The 22,371-nt window shown below is 31.5% G+C and overlaps 1 protein-coding gene and 1 long non-coding RNA gene across 2 annotated transcripts; both read right to left on the reverse strand.

Moving 5' to 3' along the window:
* Positions 1–1,126: 1,126 nt before the first annotated feature.
* LOC149904203 (peptide transporter family 1-like) lies at positions 1,127–19,938 on the reverse strand. Its single transcript, XM_090108076.1, has 14 exons — positions 19,881–19,938; positions 16,386–16,467; positions 15,938–16,079; positions 15,567–15,653; positions 14,958–15,232; positions 13,960–14,042; positions 13,449–13,619; positions 12,817–12,942; positions 12,438–12,560; positions 11,857–12,176; positions 9,733–9,937; positions 9,210–9,296; positions 4,218–4,367; positions 1,127–1,383 (listed from the first exon to the last, which is right to left on the reverse strand). Exons 1-14 carry the CDS (start codon positions 19,908–19,910, stop codon positions 1,222–1,224), a joined length of 2,043 nt encoding a protein of 680 aa, XP_089964202.1. The 5' UTR covers positions 19,911–19,938; the 3' UTR covers positions 1,127–1,221.
* On the reverse strand, positions 18,479–19,303 carry LOC149904204 (uncharacterized). Its single transcript, XR_016457353.1, has 3 exons — positions 18,926–19,303; positions 18,738–18,817; positions 18,479–18,663 (listed from the first exon to the last, which is right to left on the reverse strand). It is a non-coding gene; the product is annotated as an uncharacterized LOC149904204 (long non-coding RNA).
* Positions 19,939–22,371: the final 2,433 nt, after the last annotated feature.

The following is a 22,371-nucleotide window of genomic DNA, read 5'->3' on the forward strand; positions in this document are numbered from 1 at the left end:
ATTAAAATGAAAAAAATATTAAATAATTTTTAATAAAAATAATGAATTTGTTTTCCTTATTTTTTTACAATACATTCACTCACACCCACAATCACAAGGCAAAGAATATTTGACCCTTTCCAAGACAAGAGATGAACTTCTAAAATACATGCTTACAATTTGTAATATACATAAACATTCCTTATTTTCGTTAATATTTATTAACTAACTATTTAGTTCAATTGAATTAATATCATCCAAACTTTAGAAGCACAATAAAAACATCGGTAAATATAAAATGTCGGTTCTAAAAATAAAACGTTCAAAACTAAAATAAGCAAGAAAATTTTCCATCACCATACTATACGAGTGTGTAATTACAAAAATAGATCAAATAAACTCGACGCAATTACCACATACAAGGACAAAATCATATCGATGTCGGGGTGGGATGGAGGGTGGAACTGTGGAACTGATTTTTACGAATTTTTTTTTAAAGGTAGGTTTTCCCATTTCAATTGTCCACTTCCTACCATTTGGAAGCGGAAATAATAATTAGTTTGTTGAAAATAATTTTATAACGCAGTCTCACCTGCAGACGAAGCCGAGGGTTAAATCAAGTAGGTACTAGGGAAAGTTTCAATCAAATCCGTCCAGTAGTTTTTGTACAAACAGTTTTACAGTATCAAACATCCATCCTCAAAATCCATATCAATATTAGTAGGATATAACCGATAGGGTGTGAACTTAAGTGCGTTTAAACATTTGGGTCAGGACCGACACTTATGGAAATCAATGAGGATATATTATGCGTCATATAAAAACCACAATAAAAACCGTCTTCCGGTTGTAAAAGATTTTCGTACGTAAGATATTTCCTTCTAGACGATGCTGAGTCGCATGTTTTGCAGATTTTTACTTTGATAGGGAGCGAGCATTGGCCAAATGATTATTACAGATTTTAAAATGAATAAAAATAGGAAATTTTAAATGACAGATTTCATTAAAGCACTGAAACTAAAAACTCACACACAACCTATAATTTATTACAATGGAAAACAACCAGAAAAATATTATTTTGTTTTCGTGAGAATTTTGTTTATAAATAAAAAACCTGTTAATAAATAAATTTGTTTATTTTCCTTTCTTGAAATACATTTCTTTATTTACCTATTTTGCATTAAGCCTATCTATAGCCAACTTATTTCTATACAATATCACAGTTCTATAATTTTAATTATATTATAATACATCTTCCACTAGTTTTACTTTTTGGTACAAAACTTCACTATTATTCCGACTCTTTTCCGATTTATCTTCTTTAATCTTATAACTTCGTGACATGTAGTACAATACTGCTATTGATGTAAACATCAGTCCTGAATATATGAAAGACTGCGTTTCCTGTTAAAATAGAAAATAAGATTATTATAAAAGTAACTAAAACTTTGATATTAATTTGAAACACTTAACGTATAACACGTATTTGTGCCCAAAATAATTATCTAAATACATCTTTAATTGATTAAATTTGTTTCCTACATAAAAAAAAATTATACTGACCTAAAATTAAATTGAAGTACCTAATAGAAACATCATTATGAGTTTTACATATACATAGTAGCTATATAATATACATTTGACTAAATTACTTCGATTATAGCCTATATACAAATGCCATTTAGTTTGTTTACTAAGAGCCTAGATTCGGCTTTACCAAACTCCCGTCAATTAGTGACTAATTGTCGCAACCACAGACGTACATTGAACAAGGGAGTGATACGATTAAATGTGCTCAGTGCTGACCGCATTCAAGATCCCCGTATATCATTTAAATTGTCATCATGATACATAATATTATATAACTACTTTAGCATTAGAGATACCTTTTCGTTAGAAAACCTAATTTTATATGTTATCTTTTCGATATTGCATGTATCTTTAACTACTATATTACATTCTCATTAAAACGATAAGACAAATACATCCTAAAATATATAATTAATAAGTACAGTTTTTTAAGTACAGTTTTAAGTACAGTTTGCACTATGAAATTTTGATGCCTACCTATATTTTTTTATAAATAAGTTACACTTTAAATAAATGGCAATAAACATACCCACAATAAATAGATATTGTACTTAATTCGCAATAAAATCCGACTCTATACATCTATTTAAACAAGATAAAAAGTAAAACAACTAAAACCCAACTACGACAAAAAACGACGCTGAAAAAGTATAAAACAAAAGTTAAATTGATGAACTAATAAAGAAGCTATTCAACGAAAAGATGTGAATTATATGCAATCAGCCCATGAATACAGGTAAAGTCACAAGCAAATGCTAGTAATATATATATATATATATATATATATATATTCAAAATGTGCAAGTAAAAAGCTTTCAAATGATACCAAACACGGCATATTTATCTTAACTTTATTTTTTTACGCTGTATGTTTTGTCCGCTAGAGGGCGCCACATTAGATTTTGTGAAACCCCATATAGCCTATAACCAGCGGACAATTAAGACGCTTCTAATGATATGTCATTTGTCGAATTCTGATAAGTAGTTTAGAAGTTACGAGGGAACAGATGAACATACATACATACATACATACATATATACATACATACATACATACATACATACATACATAGCCTGTCAAAATCATAACCCTCCTTTTGCTTTGCCGTAGTCGGGTAAAAAAGCGTTTCATTATTTTCTTTAAACCATCAAAAGCGTTCCGTTACACTTCACCCTTCTATTGTGAACTGTCAAAATGACATTTCCCGCATATCGGCCATATTGTGCTTCGAGGTGAAATCATTCCTTTGTTCTATGTATTTGCTATGTGGCCTTCGTACACGTGTCCACGTGTGAGTCTAGGTACAATACTAGATTCCTATACATGTCTAATGGACATTAGGTTAATGCCTAGATATATATATGTTAGACTAGAGCTTTATTACGAAAATCTAATTACAATCTCAATTAATGGTTATCTTGTAGCTATAATGTGGATAAAGGCTGTTTTGGGCATTTTAAAATCATATTATTATTAAACCTGTCATTTTTAACAGCTACAGCGAACGTGATTACGGAAGTATATTTCATTAAAACTATGTCAGGAATTTTCTAATTTTTTTTTTTGGCATTCTGCATTAAGGTAGTATTTTACCTTTTTATTTTATTCTTACAAAAATTTTTCCTAGACTTCAAAATATCATTCGTAAAAAATATTCCTGTACCCACCTAGATAATCGTATCATTGAATATAGTCAGTTGTTACATTTAAGTAAAACAATGTTTTCGCCTACGCTCACGTATTTATTTATGCCCAAACATAACCAAAAACTCCTTTATCCAATTGAAAAACATTGAAACGAAAGCACAGAAATTTCCCTCCTTTTAGCTATGTTAAATTTTAAAGCTGAAATAATATAATTTGTGGAGCTTTCGCCAGCGAGTGCTTTATGTTCTAAATAAATAAACAAGCGAGATATCATTACATTATATTTTTACGTTGGAAATACACAAAATATTTTCACAAAACTTTATCTTTAATGGAAAAGGTACGACTTTGTTGTCAAATCAAATAAATGTAAAAGAGCTCTTTACTCGGTTATTTATTATATTTTTATGGACTTTGACGAAAAACACTTTTATATTCTTTTAAAAACATAAGCTTTTTATTATTAAGTAACTTTCAATATCCCTACTAATATTATAAATGCGAAAGTAACTCTGTCTGTCTGTCTGTTACGCTTTCCCGCTTAAACCTCTCAACCGATTTTGATGAAATTTGGCACAGACAATCTTTAGACCCTGAGAAAGAACATAGGCTACCTTTTTTTGCGAAATATGTACCACGGGCGAAGCCGGGGCGGACCGCTAGTTGATGAATAAGTGGAACTGCTTATCAGTTTTCCAAATTAGTTTATTCGACCTGTTCAATATCTATTTTATTAAAAAACATATAATTAAATTACCTTAATTAACTTGTTCCATTTCGATTAATATTAAGTACCTACTCTTTAAACGATTTTAATATAATTTATCTACATTCTTTTTGATTAAATATTATCCAACCGCCTAGCAAATATTTCGTAGTATTTTCGATTACAAAACTATTTTTCATGATATCTACACAAAAGACATACACACCTACAATATAGACAAAATATAATTATATTATATCAATGATATACTAGTATAAACAAAATCATAATTACCTGTGTATAGTTAACAAAAACCCTTGTTATAACTATTATAATGACGTTTCCGAACGCCTCAGTGAGCAGGAAAAACGCCGTCATAACTGCTTTCATGCTGTCCGGAGATTCTTTAAACGAGAATGCATTCCCGGTTATTGCGAAAAGTACCTGTAATTGTTATTTATTTATTTTTATTTTAAACACTTTATTGTGCTGTCAACATAACAAAAGTGGGTACAATAGGACTTAAACTAGAACAAACAACACAGAGGGCGGCCTTATTACTAACAAGTAATCTCTTCCAGGCAACCAACAGATTGTGTGAAAAACAATATTACTATAGTAAGGATTAAAAGATGTACAATATTATACATCTTTTAATCCTTACTATATTCTTATCTAAACTAATATTATAAAGCTGAAGAGTTTGTTTGTTTGAACGCACTAATCTCGGGAACTATTTGTCCGATTTGAAAAATTCTTTCGGTATTAGATAGCCCATTTATCGAGGAAGGCTATAGGCTATATATCATCTCGCTAAGCCCAACAGAACCGGAGCACTGTGGGTAAAACCGCGGAGCACAGCTAGTATACAATAATATTATATACTGTAACAAGATTTCGGCCCGCGGCTTCCCACCCGTTGTCTAAACGTTAACAAATCGTATTCCTAAACTTTGTCTAGAACAACTGTATCTAATAATACAACCCAATCAAATCCTAATTATATTATGTACGTTTAAACATTCATTAGTAAGATCTTTAAAAAACTAACTTAAGTTAATTTTAGATTTAAATGTATTATTTTCACTTCACACATCCAATTCCGTATCTCTAATAAGCCTAAAACCGACTAGTTCAAATAAAGGGGCATAGACCAAAACTCATAACCTAAATTTGAAACCTAATTAGAGTTCGGAGCGAACAGGCTATGTAGCTAGTACATATATTCAGACGCGCCAAATAAAGTTACCTATTTTCATCTTCCTTGCCCATAAATTCGTCTAACTTTAACGCACAAGAAATCTTTATTTTATCTTCTATTTAGTTTTTACAATTACCCGTAAAAATTTTATAGCCATCCCTCACCTTGTATTTAGACCGGACTCTCAGTGGAGTTTCGTTTGCAAAAATCGCGGACCTAAATCTGACTTCTGATATATATTGTATAGATCCCAGACATTCTATAGACAGATGTTGCCAACCAGTTTTGTGGTCCCCCTGCCCGCACCCCGGTAATTAAATATGGCATACAAAGAAAAAAATAATAATTTCCAAAACATGCCGTGTGGGGTATCAAATGAAAGAGCTTATTGAGTAGATCACGAATATATAGCATACTATATACATTTCTTACACTTTCTCTAAGATTTTTTAGAAAATTTACGAAAATGGTCCATTTTTGAGTTAACTTTAAACCACTATAGATTGACAACTCATGAATATATTTTTTAAATTATTATTTTAAATAATTAACAATAGTCCATTGTTTACGATTCAATATTTCGTACAGTGAAATAGTTGCATGGGGGAGTGGGGGGAGCATTCAAAGATGGCGAGTATATTTTCAAGTTCATATAGTATATAGTTATTTTCATCAAATCCACCACATAGCTCACTTATATAATATTACGAACTATTGAATCATAAACAATGGACTGTTGTTAATTATTTAAAATAATAATTTAAAAAATATATTCATGAGTTTTCAATCTATAGTGGTTTAAAGTTAACTCAAAAATGGACCATTTTCGTAAATTTTCTAAAAAATCTTAGAGAAAGTGTAAGAAATGTATATAGTATGCTATATATTCGTGATCTACTCAATAAGCTCTTTCATTTGATACCCCACACGGCATGTTTTGGAAATTTTTATTTTTTTCTTTGTATGCCATATTTAATTACCGGGGTGCGGGCAGGGGGACCACAAAACTGGTTGGCAACATCTGTCTATAGGATGTCTGGGATCTATACAATATATATCAGAAGTCAGATTTAGGTCCGCGATTTTTGCAAACGAACATCTCCTTGGAGCCTGCTCTAATTATTATTTTCATGTATTTTACTACACAATTTAGATATAGCTAAAATTAACTATTTAGGCTGTTTTTTTTTAATTTACCTTACCAAATACGCTCAAGAAACAATAACCCTCTAAATAGAAATCCAACATTGAAGTAAAAAATACATCAGAATAAAAAAGTATCATATGTCAAAATGTATCATTAAAATACCCATCACGAACGTCGGAAAAAAGGGGAAAATTCTTCATTCTTTCCGCAAGTAACATAATATGGAATCATAATTATATGATAACAGGAAAACATAATAACCGCAAAAGAATATTAATATTTAAAACGAAAAAAACATGTAACACGTTTTGCGCGCCAAAACGCGATCTACTCAAAATCTACACAGGGAAACAAAAGCTTTACGCCACAGATAAGATAATAGTTACTGAAGCAATTTGGCTCTGGCAACACTGAATTGTCAATGCAAACGATCCAAGTTCCTTGGAATAACTACTCATTGACTCGACTGCAACGGTAGAATATAATGTTCGCAGTAATATGAGTTTAGCCTACTTTAGGGAAGATATTAATAGGCTAAGTTTGGTGTGAAAAGCTAGGTAATTATCCGATAAATCATCGGATTGTATAGTCCTACCATTATAATACATCTACACCACTAGTTTTTAATCAGTACAAAAAATTTTACAGGGTGTTAAGTATCCTTAACCAATCATACTTGTGTAAGAAATAATTAAAAACACTAACAAACAGAAATGTCCCAAAATTGTCCACATAAATATGTAAAAATTGTTAAACCTATAATTTAATCAATGACCCACACTAGGTATTGTGTTGTAATTTTCTAGCGTACGATTTCGAGTAGGTCCGCCGCACAGATCCATTGATAAATCCCGGCAAACTCGCGTCCAAGCTCGCCATTCGCCCATTCCTCACCCCGCCACCCCCTTTCCCTCTGCGGCCTGCGCCCGCGTCGCACCCCAACGGCCCCCCGCCCCAACGCGACAAACAGTGCCAAATTGTTAGCGGAAGTGAAAACTTGTTTTTTTTCGTCGCGTTTGTTTACGTTCTTCCCGGTACGATGTCATATCAATTCACATCACGGGATTATGTACTTATGCTTCGTGCGTTCTTTTTGAGTGGATAAAATGCGAGTGCAGCAGTACGTATGTACAGATAAGAAGTACCCGAGTCCCGAACGCTCGATCGCCAAATGTACGAACCGTGGTAAATGCTTACCAGCAGGCGTTGTCACAAAATGTTTTCGTGTAATGTACTAGCGTATTTTGAAGAGGATCCTCGACGTAGTACGAATGTCGAATAACGCTGCGGTTCATGAATTTCTCACAGCGGAGTTTGGAAGTCAGTGGATCGGTCGAGGCGGGCCTGCAGCTTGGGCTCCTCGCTCACCTGATCTCACACCCTTGGACCTCTTTTTGTGGAGTGAAATTAAGTGAACAAAAGTGAGCCGGTTAGTGTCGAACAATTAAAACAGCGCATATTGGATGAAGTGAAAAGACAAAAAAACGTAGGTACTTCTCTCGTTAAAAAACAATTTAATAAAACGTTCACGTCTGTGTATTGACAATGGTGGTGGAAATTTTGAAGGACAATTGAAATACTTGTAAGGTTAGTTAAGATTATTGTAAATACCAGCTGATTCTAACTTCTTAAATACGCCAAAATCGTTTTTTCTTTCATTACAAATTAGGTATTGTAAAAACAGCTGATTCTAACTTCTTAAATACGCCAAAATTGTTTTTTCTTTCATTACAAATTAGGTATTGTAAAAACAGCTGATTCTAACTTCTTAAATACGCCAAAATCGTTTTTTCTTTCATTACAAATTAGGTATTGTAAAAACAGCTGATTCTAACTTCTTAAATACGCCAAAATCGTTTTTTCTTTCATTACAAATTAGGTATTGTAAAAACAGCTGATTCTAACTTCTTAAATACGCCAAAATCGTTTTTTCTTTCAATACAGAATAGCTTATTTTATTTTGATATTGTTTCTTTTGTAATTACAAAACAAATTTTTTTTTGTACAATTTAATTTTTAATTTAATTTTTAATAACAATTTAATTTATTGTAAAAAGTAATTATGCCGGTCCTAAGCCTGGATGAAGTACCTATGAAGGGGAGATTTGAATTTAGGAATTAAACTAAATAAAGTTAGTAACTACCTACATGTCTTGTTTCATTTTATTGTCCAAGGTTAGGTAATACTATCAACGAATAAGTCAATGAACTCTGCAATGTGTCTATGATTTTAGTGAGACTTTCTTAAATAAACAAATGGTTATATCTTTGCTATTTATCGATATTATGTAATTCTTACATCATACATATGATAATAATGTATTCGCTAATATGTCCTTAAAGTTTTTGTACTGATTAAAAACTAGTGGTGTATAGGTGTGAGTGACTCTAAAAAGTTATTTTCTATTTCTATTAATTTACACATATTTTATAGAAGCAAAAGTCATGAACATAATCAATACGCGAAAGGTTACATGTATATCTTTCGAACACATCCCCCCAAATATCTTTGAAATACATCTTAACTCTACTAAGGTAACATTAACAAGTTTCAAATAATTACCTGATATCTCAGCTTGTTAAAAGTTATAAAGCGATTCGATTTAAAAACTTTTAACAAGATTCAGACAACACAGAAACTTTTGAAAAGGTCAAGTTAATTTTTTAAATTTGAGACGATTATTGGGTTATTTATAGCATAAGGAAGAAAGGCAGTGTTGACATTTAATGCCAGTTAATGAACGCAAAATTAAGCTTAGTTTAAATAATTTGTGACCGCAGTCACGTTCCTGTAATGCATTCTGAAACAGCGTAGTCTTTTATCAAAAAAGCTAATTTCGTAGGACGCTATTTTTCAGTACAAATGAAGTCCATTTTTATAATGTTGTCTTTTTTAATACTTATTTTTTTTTTTGTTTTTTGTGCGTAATTAACTTACCTCTGCTATTGAAATTATAATAAACTGAGGCAACAGCCAGGCCATAGTGATTGAATTCGGTTCAGTTATGATATTTATGGAAGTCTCCTGAAAATAATGATCAAATTTTAAATCCTATTCATAACATAAAACATTTTAACACTTATTGCTCTGAACTCAATAAATCTTCGTTTCAATAGAATTCATCTTAAAGTTCATTTTCAGTACAGTCATTCCTAAGAATAATCGAAATGAGTGTATCACCAAGAAGTTCTGCTCTTCCAAATGAAAACCACCAAAAACAACTTGCAAAGCACACAAAACGATTCAGCTACAAGCAAAAACACCAAACTACACAACACAAAGTTTTTTAACCCGCCTCGTTACAATTTACAAAGCACAAAATATTATGCAATAAAATCATCAAAGAACACAAAATTCCCTGCATAATCCACCTTCCTTGCAAAGTACAAAAACACATCAAGCAAAAAACACGAGACATTCAACCTAACACCCTTAATTAACCATATATTCCTTCACTCACATAATGATCTCCAACCATGATCGCATAAACACCACCGCTCAGCATACTCAGGTCCTTCGAGATGGAATTCACTCTCAAAGAGTACTCCGACGCAAAAACCTCAGTTCGCTTTGATATACCACTATGAATAAGACACTCTACTTCGTTCCTCCTTTCATTGAAAAGCGATATGGTTGACGCATTTACCTGTTTTGAGACGAAGAACCTGGAATATGTAGATTTTTCTTAAGGGAAGAAATACAGAGTCAATTGGAAAAGAACTGGCATATTTAAAAAAGGGTTTGTGTTCGCTTAAATAATAAATACACTGTGTATGAGTAAATATTCAAAATACCAACGAAAACCATTGAGATATTATTACTAGAGAGGGCACCACGAACAAAATCTGTGCGACAAGCGCGACGGCGCGGGGCGGGCGGGGGACTTTATAGATATTCTGCCTCTTATTTCTTATAAATTTAAACCAATCAATGTAACAAATAAATATTGTTAATCTTATTAAAAAAATATGAATAAACTTATCAATTAAAACCAATCAATGTAACAAATTAAAATTGAGTTTGAGACGATTGACTCTAACTCGTGTTAAAAAAGTGTAGTAGCGATGTCCTCTCTAGTACGTAGTACATGTAACTCAATGACAAAAACAGTGTTTCTTTTCTATTATTAAAATATTTTTATGATGTGTACAAAATATGTAATGATTACATTAAGTAATTTCGAATTCAAGATGGAATTTTATAGGAAAAGTTAAATAATGTAGCTACAAGTTTATATTCACGTTTGTATTCTTATTAAAAAAGTTACCACTCTCTATAGGTACATAAACATAAAGTACACGGAAATTACAAGTCAAAAACATTAAGGGAGAGGAAGAAGGAAGGAATAAAGAAAATATACTTATTGGGAAACTTTGAACCGGGTTAATTATTGGGAGGAATTATTCCGAAATAAATTTGGACTAAAACCTGTTCATCGATATTAAAATTTATAAATTAATACATTTGAACAAAAATTCATTTATATCGTAGTTATGAATGAAATTGTTGGATTTTATTTATTTATATGTACTTGAATTAATTATTACGGTTCATAGACACAAGATAAAATTTTGTTATTTTGTTTGCAGATAAGTAATCAAACATCTACCATTAAATAATAATACGAATAAGGAATCTAAAAGGATAAGGGATACCTACTTCTGAAAAGCTTAAAACCACATTAGCGATGTAAACAGCATTACGAAACGTCTTAACCATTTTCTATACACAAATTTTCCTCAATTCACCCCAATGTGGATTAAATATATGTATACGATATAAAAACATACGACGTGCATATTATACGAATGATCCCTAAATTGTATTTTAACTTTTCAGTGCAAAAAATTCGTGATATATTGCGAATGACGTCATTTATTTTTAATATAAAGTTTAATTATGAGTTATTTAAGTATTTATTTGGACAAGCAAAAGGTTTAATTGTAAAGCAGAAAAGGGTATTGATTAATACACATAAAATGCCCTTCCTACAAAGTTAATTTGCCAATAACTCTTGAATTTTTAATCACTACAAAGTCAAACCCAAGCTTTTGTATAATTTAATCAGTTACAAACATTAATTATAAAACTTAATTCAGGAAAAGTTAAATTTGACCGTCTCCGGCAAGAATGAACAAATAATTATCGAACCCGTATTAATGGCTCGAGCACGTGGAATGTTCCAATTCCTAGAAAAACTGGGATTTACTCGAAATAATTTCAGAACGTAGTGTTTTAAATTTCAAACCACAGTTTCAAACGCTAAGCTCCACAGATTTAGATACACGATCCAATTTATTAATACGGCACCGAAAATTCTGGAAATTATTAAAGAATCCGTCTAAAGGTTCAGTTGGTCTATTTTTCAGCTTTACGCAGACTACCTTTAGTACGTAGGTTTTTATTCGGAAAAAAATGACATAGCAAATTGTTATGGTTTTAGTGTGTTATGTACCAGTCATACTTTAAACATGCTTTAACCATACATTTATCAAAACATTGCTATATTTTTCATTTTTATAAGTCGTTATTGTTACATACATTCCACAAAATAAACAACGACATAATACGAAAGTCATCTCACCTAACAACAGGAAGTCCCGATTTGCTCTTATCAACATTATCCATAAACCTCGTCACTTTATCACCCGTTAAATAAAACGAAACAGCATTATTTTCCTCTAGCCAAAATGTTTCGTTTCGCGGCTCTATACAATTCCCGCCTAAAGTTAACGTCAGATTCTCTGTCCCTCTCGCAGGTATGTGCTTATTTTTGTAGAGCGAAAGAGAGGGAATCGTGTATATTATGTTTTGTTCGTCGTTATAAATTGAAACAGAACAAGGGTTGCCATTGAAAATACGAATTTGTGAATATCCCGCTTGCGGCAACTCTGGATATGTTGTCTGAAAATTGAGAGTATTTTTAGATGTAAACTACCTTAGGTATTAAAAAAATTAATAAATATAATATAAAATACCTATAATTTAATTAATAAGGTTAAGGTAGTGATTATTTAATTAATTCCCAAAAATCTCAATATTTTATCGTAAATTATATCGTTAATATCTAAAGGTCCAATGATTATTTTATAATTAGTTTAATAAATACTTTAATTAATTAATTAATATTCGATATTTTTGCTTCTTTTAATAAGAATTTCTTACCTTTATATATATTTCGACGAAGGCCGAAGCAATAAACGCAAACCCAGCCAATATCCCCCCCACTGTGAGCCTGTGTAATGGATTCTTCAAAATATTACGCTTTTCTAAATTTGGATACACGTACTAAAAACAGACATATTTCTTTATTATATTATTATAATATTGATGTTGAATAAATAATAACAAAAGCTAGATTTATTTTATTTCTTTTAATAAAATGACTCCTTACGAAATAAAAGCATGCCACAAATGTTACCATAGACAACCAAAATCATCGACAATAGAATTAAAAAAAAAAGATTCAAATAATTTTGGAACGTTGTTTCATATAGAAAAAGAAATGCTAACTGCGCAATTATAGAAGTGAAATCGGACTAACCTTTTGTGACAAAGGGATGAGAATTAAAATGCAAACGGGTGCAATCACTTGCAACTGATCTGGCTTAACCGTAATGAATCCCAGGGATCCGTTCATCTTTGTTGCTTGTAATGTCCATCTGGAACCCTACATTGAAAAGGTAATTAAACTTTACTATTTTCAAGTATGTTATCTTTTGCAATTGTAAAATTGTTCAACGTAGGTAAATATTTCAGCTTATCAATTAAACAAAATTAAGGAAATGTAATGTCCGGGATTCTTATTTTCTTTTATTATTTTCTACCTGAACGAATGAAAGAATATGTAATTTAAATAAAAATTTAGAAATAATAGAAGTACCTACCTACCTAGCTTAAAGTATTAACATGTATTTTTATGATAACTAACTGATTCTGAGACTACCCAAGTTGGTTTTTATAATAATTTATTGAACCTACGGAACCTATCAAAACTCTTACTCACAAATGATATGTTAACGCAAAAGGGATTTTTCAATGCACACGAAGAACGTTCCGATTAAAAAGAAGGCTTTTCGATTGAAAACGTTTTCTTTTTCTGTATTTTAACAATCTAATGGCTGAGACTTATGATCGGAAGAATAAATAAGAGATTGAAAAGGATTAAATTCTTACCATCTGATCTAATAGAGCCCAAAACATCGGTATTACAGTAAACAGCTTAAGTAAAGATAACGTTTTCTTCACATCTCTTATGAATGACTTGTCATACTTGTGTTGCACGGTGTCCAACCAATGATCATTTTTATTCATCTTTCCTTTTATAAGTGTGGCCTTTAAACCTACCTGATGAAATATGTCAATTTAGTAAAATCTTACGATTATAAAATTAATATCAATATTAAAATTGTATTTATTACTAGCTGTGCCCTGCGGTCTTACCCGCAGTGCTCTACTCCTGTTGGTTTCAGCGTGATGGTTTATAGCCTATAGCCTTCCTCGGTAAATGGGCTATCTAACACTGAAAGAATTTTGCAAATCGGACCACTAGTTCCTGAGATTAGCGCGTTCAAACAAACTCTTCAGCTTTATAATATTAGTATAGATTAATAATTCAGAGTCGATTTTACTAAAATTATTTCATAGTTATTATGAGACTAAAACTATAATTATTAAATATACTCACAAAAATGCACTTTACAAAATCAAACAGGACAGTCCCGTTGGGTTTGTTTATTACGTATCTGCTCTGTGCACTCACAAAAATAACTAAAACAAAAACATTATTTAGGCTAAGTTACCTTGTTTTTAGAATTATGTTGAATATTTTAAATGCATATTATGTATTAAGAAGTTTCTCGTCAGTAAAATTGGTTAAATTCCATTAAATTCTAGGAAAATTTTCGAATGGTATGACGTCATGATAATTTTTTATACATTAATTGAGTAAATATCAATATTTAATGCTCAAACATGATATAATAATAGATCTTTATCTGTGCTGTAATAAATCTTCAGTAGGTATTTCTAAATTTACGCAATATTTGAAGTTTGAACGATGATAATGTTATTTGTAATTTCAATAAACTTTCATTGTAACATTGGAATAATAAATAACTGAAAATAAACGACCTTTGTAAAGATATACGGAACTAATATCAATGATCAAGGCACTTGTGAATACAAAAGAGAAGACTCTATTAATAGTGATATGTCAGTTCATATCTAGGTGTAATAATGAGTTTCAGAATTTACTATATTCATATAGATATACCATAGACGTTGGTGGTTGAGTTAAATGCTTGAAAACTTGGCTAAGAAATGTATCTATTGTATACGTATACAAAAAAGTAGGTACCATTTGATTAAATAGTTCTTAGCGAAGTATTTATGAAATGTCACTTTTGCAATAACCAGCGTATCGTATGAAAATTGGACAATAAATTAACTACTGGAATGTAATGTAAACGTATTCATATCGAATTCAATAAATTTTCACTATAAATCTTTTATCCCAACCAACTATAGGCGATTTTTATCATTTGATGAATATTCTTGATATATCTGTGCTTTGCCAATAACGAAATAACAAATAACGAAATAAGTATTGCTTATATCAATTCAACCATTCAATTACTTAGATAATTTAACAATATTATACGTATATGTAATACCTTTACTTACCCATAGACAGTAGAACGACTAACCCAGGAGCGCCAAACGCGAGCGAATAGCAGTCTTTGTCCCCAAAACATTGCACCTCCGACCTCAATATTGGCGACACTATCTTCGCTATCACACTGCCCACACACAACACAAAGTATAAGATACTGAAGTAGATAGCTAGATACTTCTGGTGTTCAGGTGATTGCAATTGTTCACCACCAAACGCAGTAGTGCATGGCTTTATACCCCCCGTACCGAGGGTTATCATAAACAGGCCCAGGAGAGTGTATGTACTGAAAATAATAGTCAATTGTATTGTTGGCATTAAATACACATAATATTTTCAGGAAATAAAATAATTGCTCAAGGAAGAAGAATGAAGCTGAATAGAGTTAATAATAATGAATAGTTAGAACAAAGTGACGAGAAAAAAGAACACTAGCTACTGACATAAGACACAGCAATACAAAAATAGCCTTAGAAACTTTCTTGAAGACAAAACTATATCTGAAAAAAGTTTCAGACACTATAGTGACTCAGTTAAATCATTAATTTTGCCATATCCTGGCTGACTCTACATTTCCAAAGTTATTATTTAAGTGGGTTCTAGAATTCAAAAGCCCTTACTTTGCAGGTAAATTGAGCACTGGAATCGCAGTCACAGCCACTAATATATTGCCAGCTGCGTATATAAACATCAAATATAGAATAGTCCTAAAAAATAGCAATCTTTATTATCCTGGAAAATGAAGCGTATAAAGAAAATTATTACACATTAAAATGTATATTGTAGTGTCTAGATATATTATACGGAATGGCATAAAATGTCACACATGTAACTATAATAGTCGTAAATCAATCGAAAGGATCCCAATGAAATTGGGTCGTGTAAACTAGAAATATTGCTATATTTGTGGTCAAAACTTCCAAGAATTTAAGACCAGCAGCGTAGTCTTTGGACCGTCAAATATTTCTAATAACAACTCAAGCAAGTTTACCTGAACTTTCCGAGCCAGTTATCAGCAAGGATACCGCCGATAATTGGGAACACGTACACAAATGTAGTGAACACGTGGTAAGTCTCCGTTGCCCCTTCATCAGTATAACCCAACTTACTTCGTAAGTATAAGGTAAGGAATGCTGGAAATACAGTATTATTTCTCGTACATATTAGTTTTATAAAGATGGTTTCTTGATATTGTAAAGTTGGTTGCAGATGTTGTCACTAGTCAACACATAGGTTGAACCAAACTCGTTCTATTTACTTATTCATAATTTAGTGTTAAGTTGCTGAAAATAAGAACGACGATGATATCCCACTCAATTATACACTACATTTATCTATTCAAATCTTCCTTTATTCATTACCAATAAACATCTGCCTTGAAAAGCAATTCATGAAATTATGTTGTTCTAACTGAAAAAATATTCAACTTATTTCCATACCTTTCATGCCAGAAAATGAGAAGCGTTCACAGAATTCGGTGAGAATTATGAAAAATACGATCCTTGGAAAACGATCCTTAACCTGAAACAACGATTTTTATTATTGAAACACGCACCTAGACTAGATAATCTTATATGTAGTTATGTTTCTGTTAATATCCTGTAGTCAAAGACTGTGTGCTATATTGAAGCATAGAACCATAATATAGAACTCATGTTATTAAGTTCAAGAGATTGTTAGAACAAGCTTATCACAAGAATTTCTGGTAAGTATATAAATCATTTTAGCTGGACACTCAGCACTCTTTGTATCGAGGAAGGCTACGTAACATCATGCTACGATTAACAGAAATGGAGCATCGATAACAAAGTTGCAAAAATTTTAATAAAATCTTCCCATTGCATGTGTCAGATAATTTTCAATTGTAATAATACGAATTAATATTTGAAACTTTCCCAAATTGTATTTTATTGCCTCCATAATATAGTATAACTAACCATATGTATAGTATTAGTAATGTCATAATATATTGCAGATTATTACACACAGACAAACGTGCATTTTATTTCTACCTCTATCTATCCTATGTTGGTGAATTATTCATCTATTTACTGAGTTCCTTTGAAGTCTGAAGACGACAGCATTGACCTTTATTTCGTTTTTATATTCCTCCTATTTTTTTTTTCCTTTTACCAGTCTTTAATATATGTATTATCTTTTTATTATATACTTTTAAAAAAAAGCTTAAATGTATACCTATTACAAATTACGCGTAAATAATTTATAAATATTTTATAAGATGTATGTAAACATGTGTGTAACAAAGTGTTAAGACGATACACAAAAAAAAATCTACTGCTTGGCGGGCGGAGTCTAATAGCTCGCTATCGCGAACGCGGGTGTGCGCGAAGTCATTCTTGCAAACTCGACGCGCTGCCGCTGGCCGACTCGGGACAAACATGTATGGAGTCGTCTTACAGTTATAATATTCTTATACATATATTTAATTGTTGATTTATTGGTTTTATTTTCTTGCTTATAAACAAATAATCTTCTTTTTAACAACTACTTAGACATTATTAATAATTATTATTATTTCGTAATGTTTACTTTATTACAAAATAATACAGGTTATAAATAATCTTTAAAATAACAAAAAATATTGTTACTCTGAAAAAATGAAATGGTACTCAATAACGCGGACTACTGAATGGATTTAGATAGAATTTGATGCTGACGTAGATATTACGTCATGCCCAGAAATGAAAGGTAATATTTCTGAAAGAAGTTATAAACCCTAATTCTTCTCAGTCAAAGTCAAGAGTGGAAGATATCATTAATACAGTAAAACTGATGCGAAACTTTGGATGTTAATTTGTATATTTTTTTGTTAGTTGTTACTTAATCACGTCAAGACTACATTACCAATTTTGATAAAATATAGCTAATTGCCTGGATTTACACATAGGATACTTTTTATCCGAACTGAACACTTCTGTGGGATAAGACAGGATTCACGATATAATCTAATTCCACGCGGGCAAAGCCGCGGTCGGAATGATATTTTTTTAAATAAAAAAATTGTTAAAAAAAAACACAAAATATATTGACGCATGTATTTATTTTTTGCACTCTATTATAATTGTAATTATTCATTACAAATAATCAAAATAAAATAGCCAGAACAAAGTTAGGCCCTGGTAGGGTAGGTAGGCAGGTACAGCAATGTAAGACGAACACTGGCTTATTTATACCAATAATAATGTATTATAAACATTAAATTAAATTTACTTTCTAACAACAAAAATACATAATATTAGCTAATGTGAAAGCGAATCAACCAATCATCCCACAAAAATGAAATGTGCACACAAATATTCATCCAAATCGGTTCATGTCATTGGGAGGAGTGACTGCAGCGCCATCTTCCGGGCCCAATTGTGTTTCCAGATCAACCAGGAACTCAATTTAATATACTTACACAAAATTTTTCGAAATGAAAACTCACATTACTATGTAAATATGAATATAAACCTGTTTTATTACTAAGCAATTTCCCGCACAGGTGTAGTAAGTATAAATGAAATAAATATCAACATCAAATTCTTTATACAACATACTTATCTACCACCTTCTAAGAAATGTAATTCTTGAAATTATTTCGTATTTTTTTTAAATATAATACTACTCCAATGAGCTCCTGTTCCATATTATGTCCGCCATACTTCCACTAAGTTCACCATGATTTTTTATTTCTTTGCACTTTGTTGCTTTTTGCTAAAAATGGAATCATGCGATAAAACCAGTAGAGCTTTGATAACATACATTTTTGACTGAATAAAGGTACTTACGAAGGAATGGATTCACATTGTGAACAATCAGTGGGTTTATTTTCCTTCTGGATTCCGGATTTCTGAACAGATTATTTATGCTATAAATGAAAATATCTTACACATTCGTTATGTACTTAAAACAGGGGTACATATCAAACATCGTCTATAATACAATTATCATCAAATTTAAAATAAAACCAACTTACTTCATTAATTTGCTCCAATTGTAAGCATTCTTTTTCCTCCAACCTTTATGTTTCTTCTTCTTATTTTCTTTATTGTCCCCATTTGTCTCATTTTGTCTTATCGTGTTGTCACCCTTTTTTACAATTGCGCGAGCGACACAAGTTCCCCGTGTGACGGCCGTAGCGGGAATGACTCGTGCAGCGATCGGGGTAGGAAGGTACAGGGCGGCTCTCGCTATATTGGCTGGTCGCGCGCTAATTTCAAGTATTTCTTGTTTATTTCAAAACCATCGCATATTTCAAAATTCTAACACGGTAGACGTATAGGTTGTATATTTTATAGTTAATATCCAAAAAGTCGTAACTTTACGTTTGTTATTTTGAAGATGCCAGAGATTAAAAAAAAATAACAATGGTAACTTTGTATTTTTTTTCTATCGAGAAAATATCATGGAATCATGTTTCTAAAACGGTAGACGTATTGTGTTACTATTAAACTTTCTTGTCAAGAATTTTCATCACGACAACTTTAATAATATAAAAATTACGAAGGTTTGAAAAGGGCCGTAAATGTTAGAAAAATTAATTCATCACCTTAAATTAGGTACCTTCCTACTAAATATTGTATTGAGTATTGATTACTTACAGGGAATTAATTAGGAATTGTAATCGCTAAATCTTCACTAAAATATTTATCAAATGTTTATTACCAACCAGTCCCGACAGAAAAAAATAAAAACGTCTACACTAAATTTCTTTTAACATTTTTAAGTCCCTACTAAATCGTTTTTTTTTTTAATTGTTTACTAACTGTTTAACGCCTGCAAAGGAAGAAGATTAATAAATCACTGTGTGACTGTATATTTTTGTATTATTATTGACAAAAACTGTAACACAACAGTGTTGCATTTATTTTTTCCTATTTAACTGAGCTTATGAATGTATTATAAAGTAAAAAGTACGCAAAATTACTAACCTGTGTCTGAACATTATCTATTTTCTCCATTATCACACACCACCGACAAACACGTGAACACAAATAACAAGACAATAATTGTAATAGTAATTTATATCTTTGGTTAATCAAACATGCCGTCTCATACCGCTGAATCTATTTATTTTAGCATTACGTGCTCTTTGGTGTAACTCATTGACTTTGGGTTTGGAACGAAGTTCCTTATCGTGGTACTCTGGCTGGAGGCTATAAGCACAGTATTACAATATTATTATTGTAATAGGTAGGTACTGTGCTATAAGCGAGCGTCACGAAAAATCCTCACGACACTTTTGCTATAGTGCGTATATTCCTTCATTAATCATTTAACTCTTCAAAATATTGTTAATTTATTCAATGCAATAGGTACTTATTTCAATACGAAAGGAACTTCGTTCCATTCGGGTGTCCCACATGCGACACCTCAGTCGACACATCACTCATTTTATTAATGTTTTAGGCCTGGGTTAGGCATTCAATCTGTGACTTTCAATCGGTTGTAGTACTTGTTAATGTCTAGAATTTCAACGCGAACGCGACAATGTTGTGAAATTTTCTATTTTCTACTTATATTACGAAGAATATTTAGTTCGTCAGTCCGTGTCTTGGTTTGTAAAAATTTATCATGATCATTACTGAAATAGCTCAACTTTTGATTATAATCTGTTGGGTCTAATCTGCTGGACTTTCACCATGTGATCAATAAATCATTCTAATGTTATTTATTTCATGCCCAGTGGGAACAGATCCACATAATCCACGTTATAGGTAATATTCACTAAATCCAATTTATATTTACAAACACAATAAATAGGCTACAAAGTATAAACCCAAAGCATACAAAGTTTTGAATGAATGCGTTCAGTAGTTTCGGCTTGAGCTAATCATCGCATAAGACAAGGACGCGAGGGTGAAGCTGCGGACAGCAGCTAGTTATAAATTATGGTTTTAACTTTAATCTACATAAAGGTATTCCAGGTTTCGTTATATGTATACCTATTATGTGTACCTATCAAAAGCACAATTATTAAATAGATCTACAAAATACCCCTTTGCTGGCTGATATGTAAATCAAATTACTTGAAAACCTTTTCCGATGTATTCAATTCCCAAAATGTAAGTCCTTCGACAATCAGTTACAAATTCTACGAATTTTATTCCTTACCTACGAATAGGCTGACAATTTAAAAAATATAAATTCTTATTTTTCTCTTGAGATGCCTTAAATAAATGACTATCTACCTACTTAGAATAACTAATTTTAGAAACGGTGGTCATAAAACGGTCATTTTTCTAATCGAAATTTTGATTATAATCTGTTGGATCAAATCTGGGACATGACACAAAATCCCGAGGGATAATGTGAAATCTATACTGGGTCCGTAGTTTCATCAAATTCCTCGAATATCATCACTAAGCCTCGTATTCATAGTAAACATTTGCTGAGCAGCAGTTTGACAATGTTGCAGAAAACTTTGTTTAAATGTTGTCGCTTCTCGGGCGAGAACATTTTAATTTCTAGGGTGCAATATCGATTCTGCAATACGCAGAGTTGCAAATCTGCAACATGTTGATACAACTTTATTGTTTAACAAATGTTTACCACTTACCAGGGATATGGGGATTCCTAGCAAGATAAGTCAAGGTAGGTATGTCGAGGCGCCAAATCATTATAATTTATAAACTGATTACACAGCTTTTGCACAAGGCTCACGCGTGGAATTTTTATTTTTAACCGAATTGAAATTAAATACGAGAAAAAAGTTACTACTAGTTACTAAAAAAATGAAAATAAATTTATCGTTTCAAAATCGTTCCGCAACAAATCTTTTCTGCACTTCAACTTAAAAAATATAAAATAATCTGAACAGAGTTGTATTCGTATTAAATTATACAGCACATGTAAGTATGTAAACATATTCAGAATTCGTAGAAACTTCTTTTTATTTATAGTAAGGTAATCTGGGGGCTCGGCATTCGGCAGTCATGTCCCCGCCAAGTCGAGCGAAAAAGCGGCACGGTCGACGTTTCTCGAAGCAATTAGGGCCTCTTAGACCCCCTAAAACTTTGTTGTTAAAAATTTACCTATCAGGAACATCAAAATAAAGTTTACTCCTGAAGAAACTTTATTATTTACCACGCGTGAAGCAGGCGTGTTATACGATATAGGTATTTGAACACGCCTACGCTTTAGAATATTATCTACACAAGATGATAATAATACTCGGTGTAATGATTGTCCTCTACGTTATAACTTATAGTAAACATTTGTAGATAGTTCAATCTTGAGCCTCTAACAAAAATAAATAGTAATCGTAAGTCATACAAATATCGTTGTGAGATGATGTAATATCAAATAAATAAAACCGAAAAGTTTACTATGGAGATATAATATTTGTAGAACAAATTCATGTATTTCTGTGCAGTAGTAGGCGCATGATAGTCATATCCTACTTCCTATCTAAGTATATTT

The sequence above is a fragment of the Colias eurytheme genome, chromosome 12 (genome assembly GCF_061535395.1).
Source record: "Colias eurytheme isolate Ceu_HAF_F1 chromosome 12, ilColEury1 Martin Lab GWU primary, whole genome shotgun sequence".
NCBI lineage: Eukaryota > Metazoa > Arthropoda > Insecta > Lepidoptera > Pieridae > Colias > Colias eurytheme.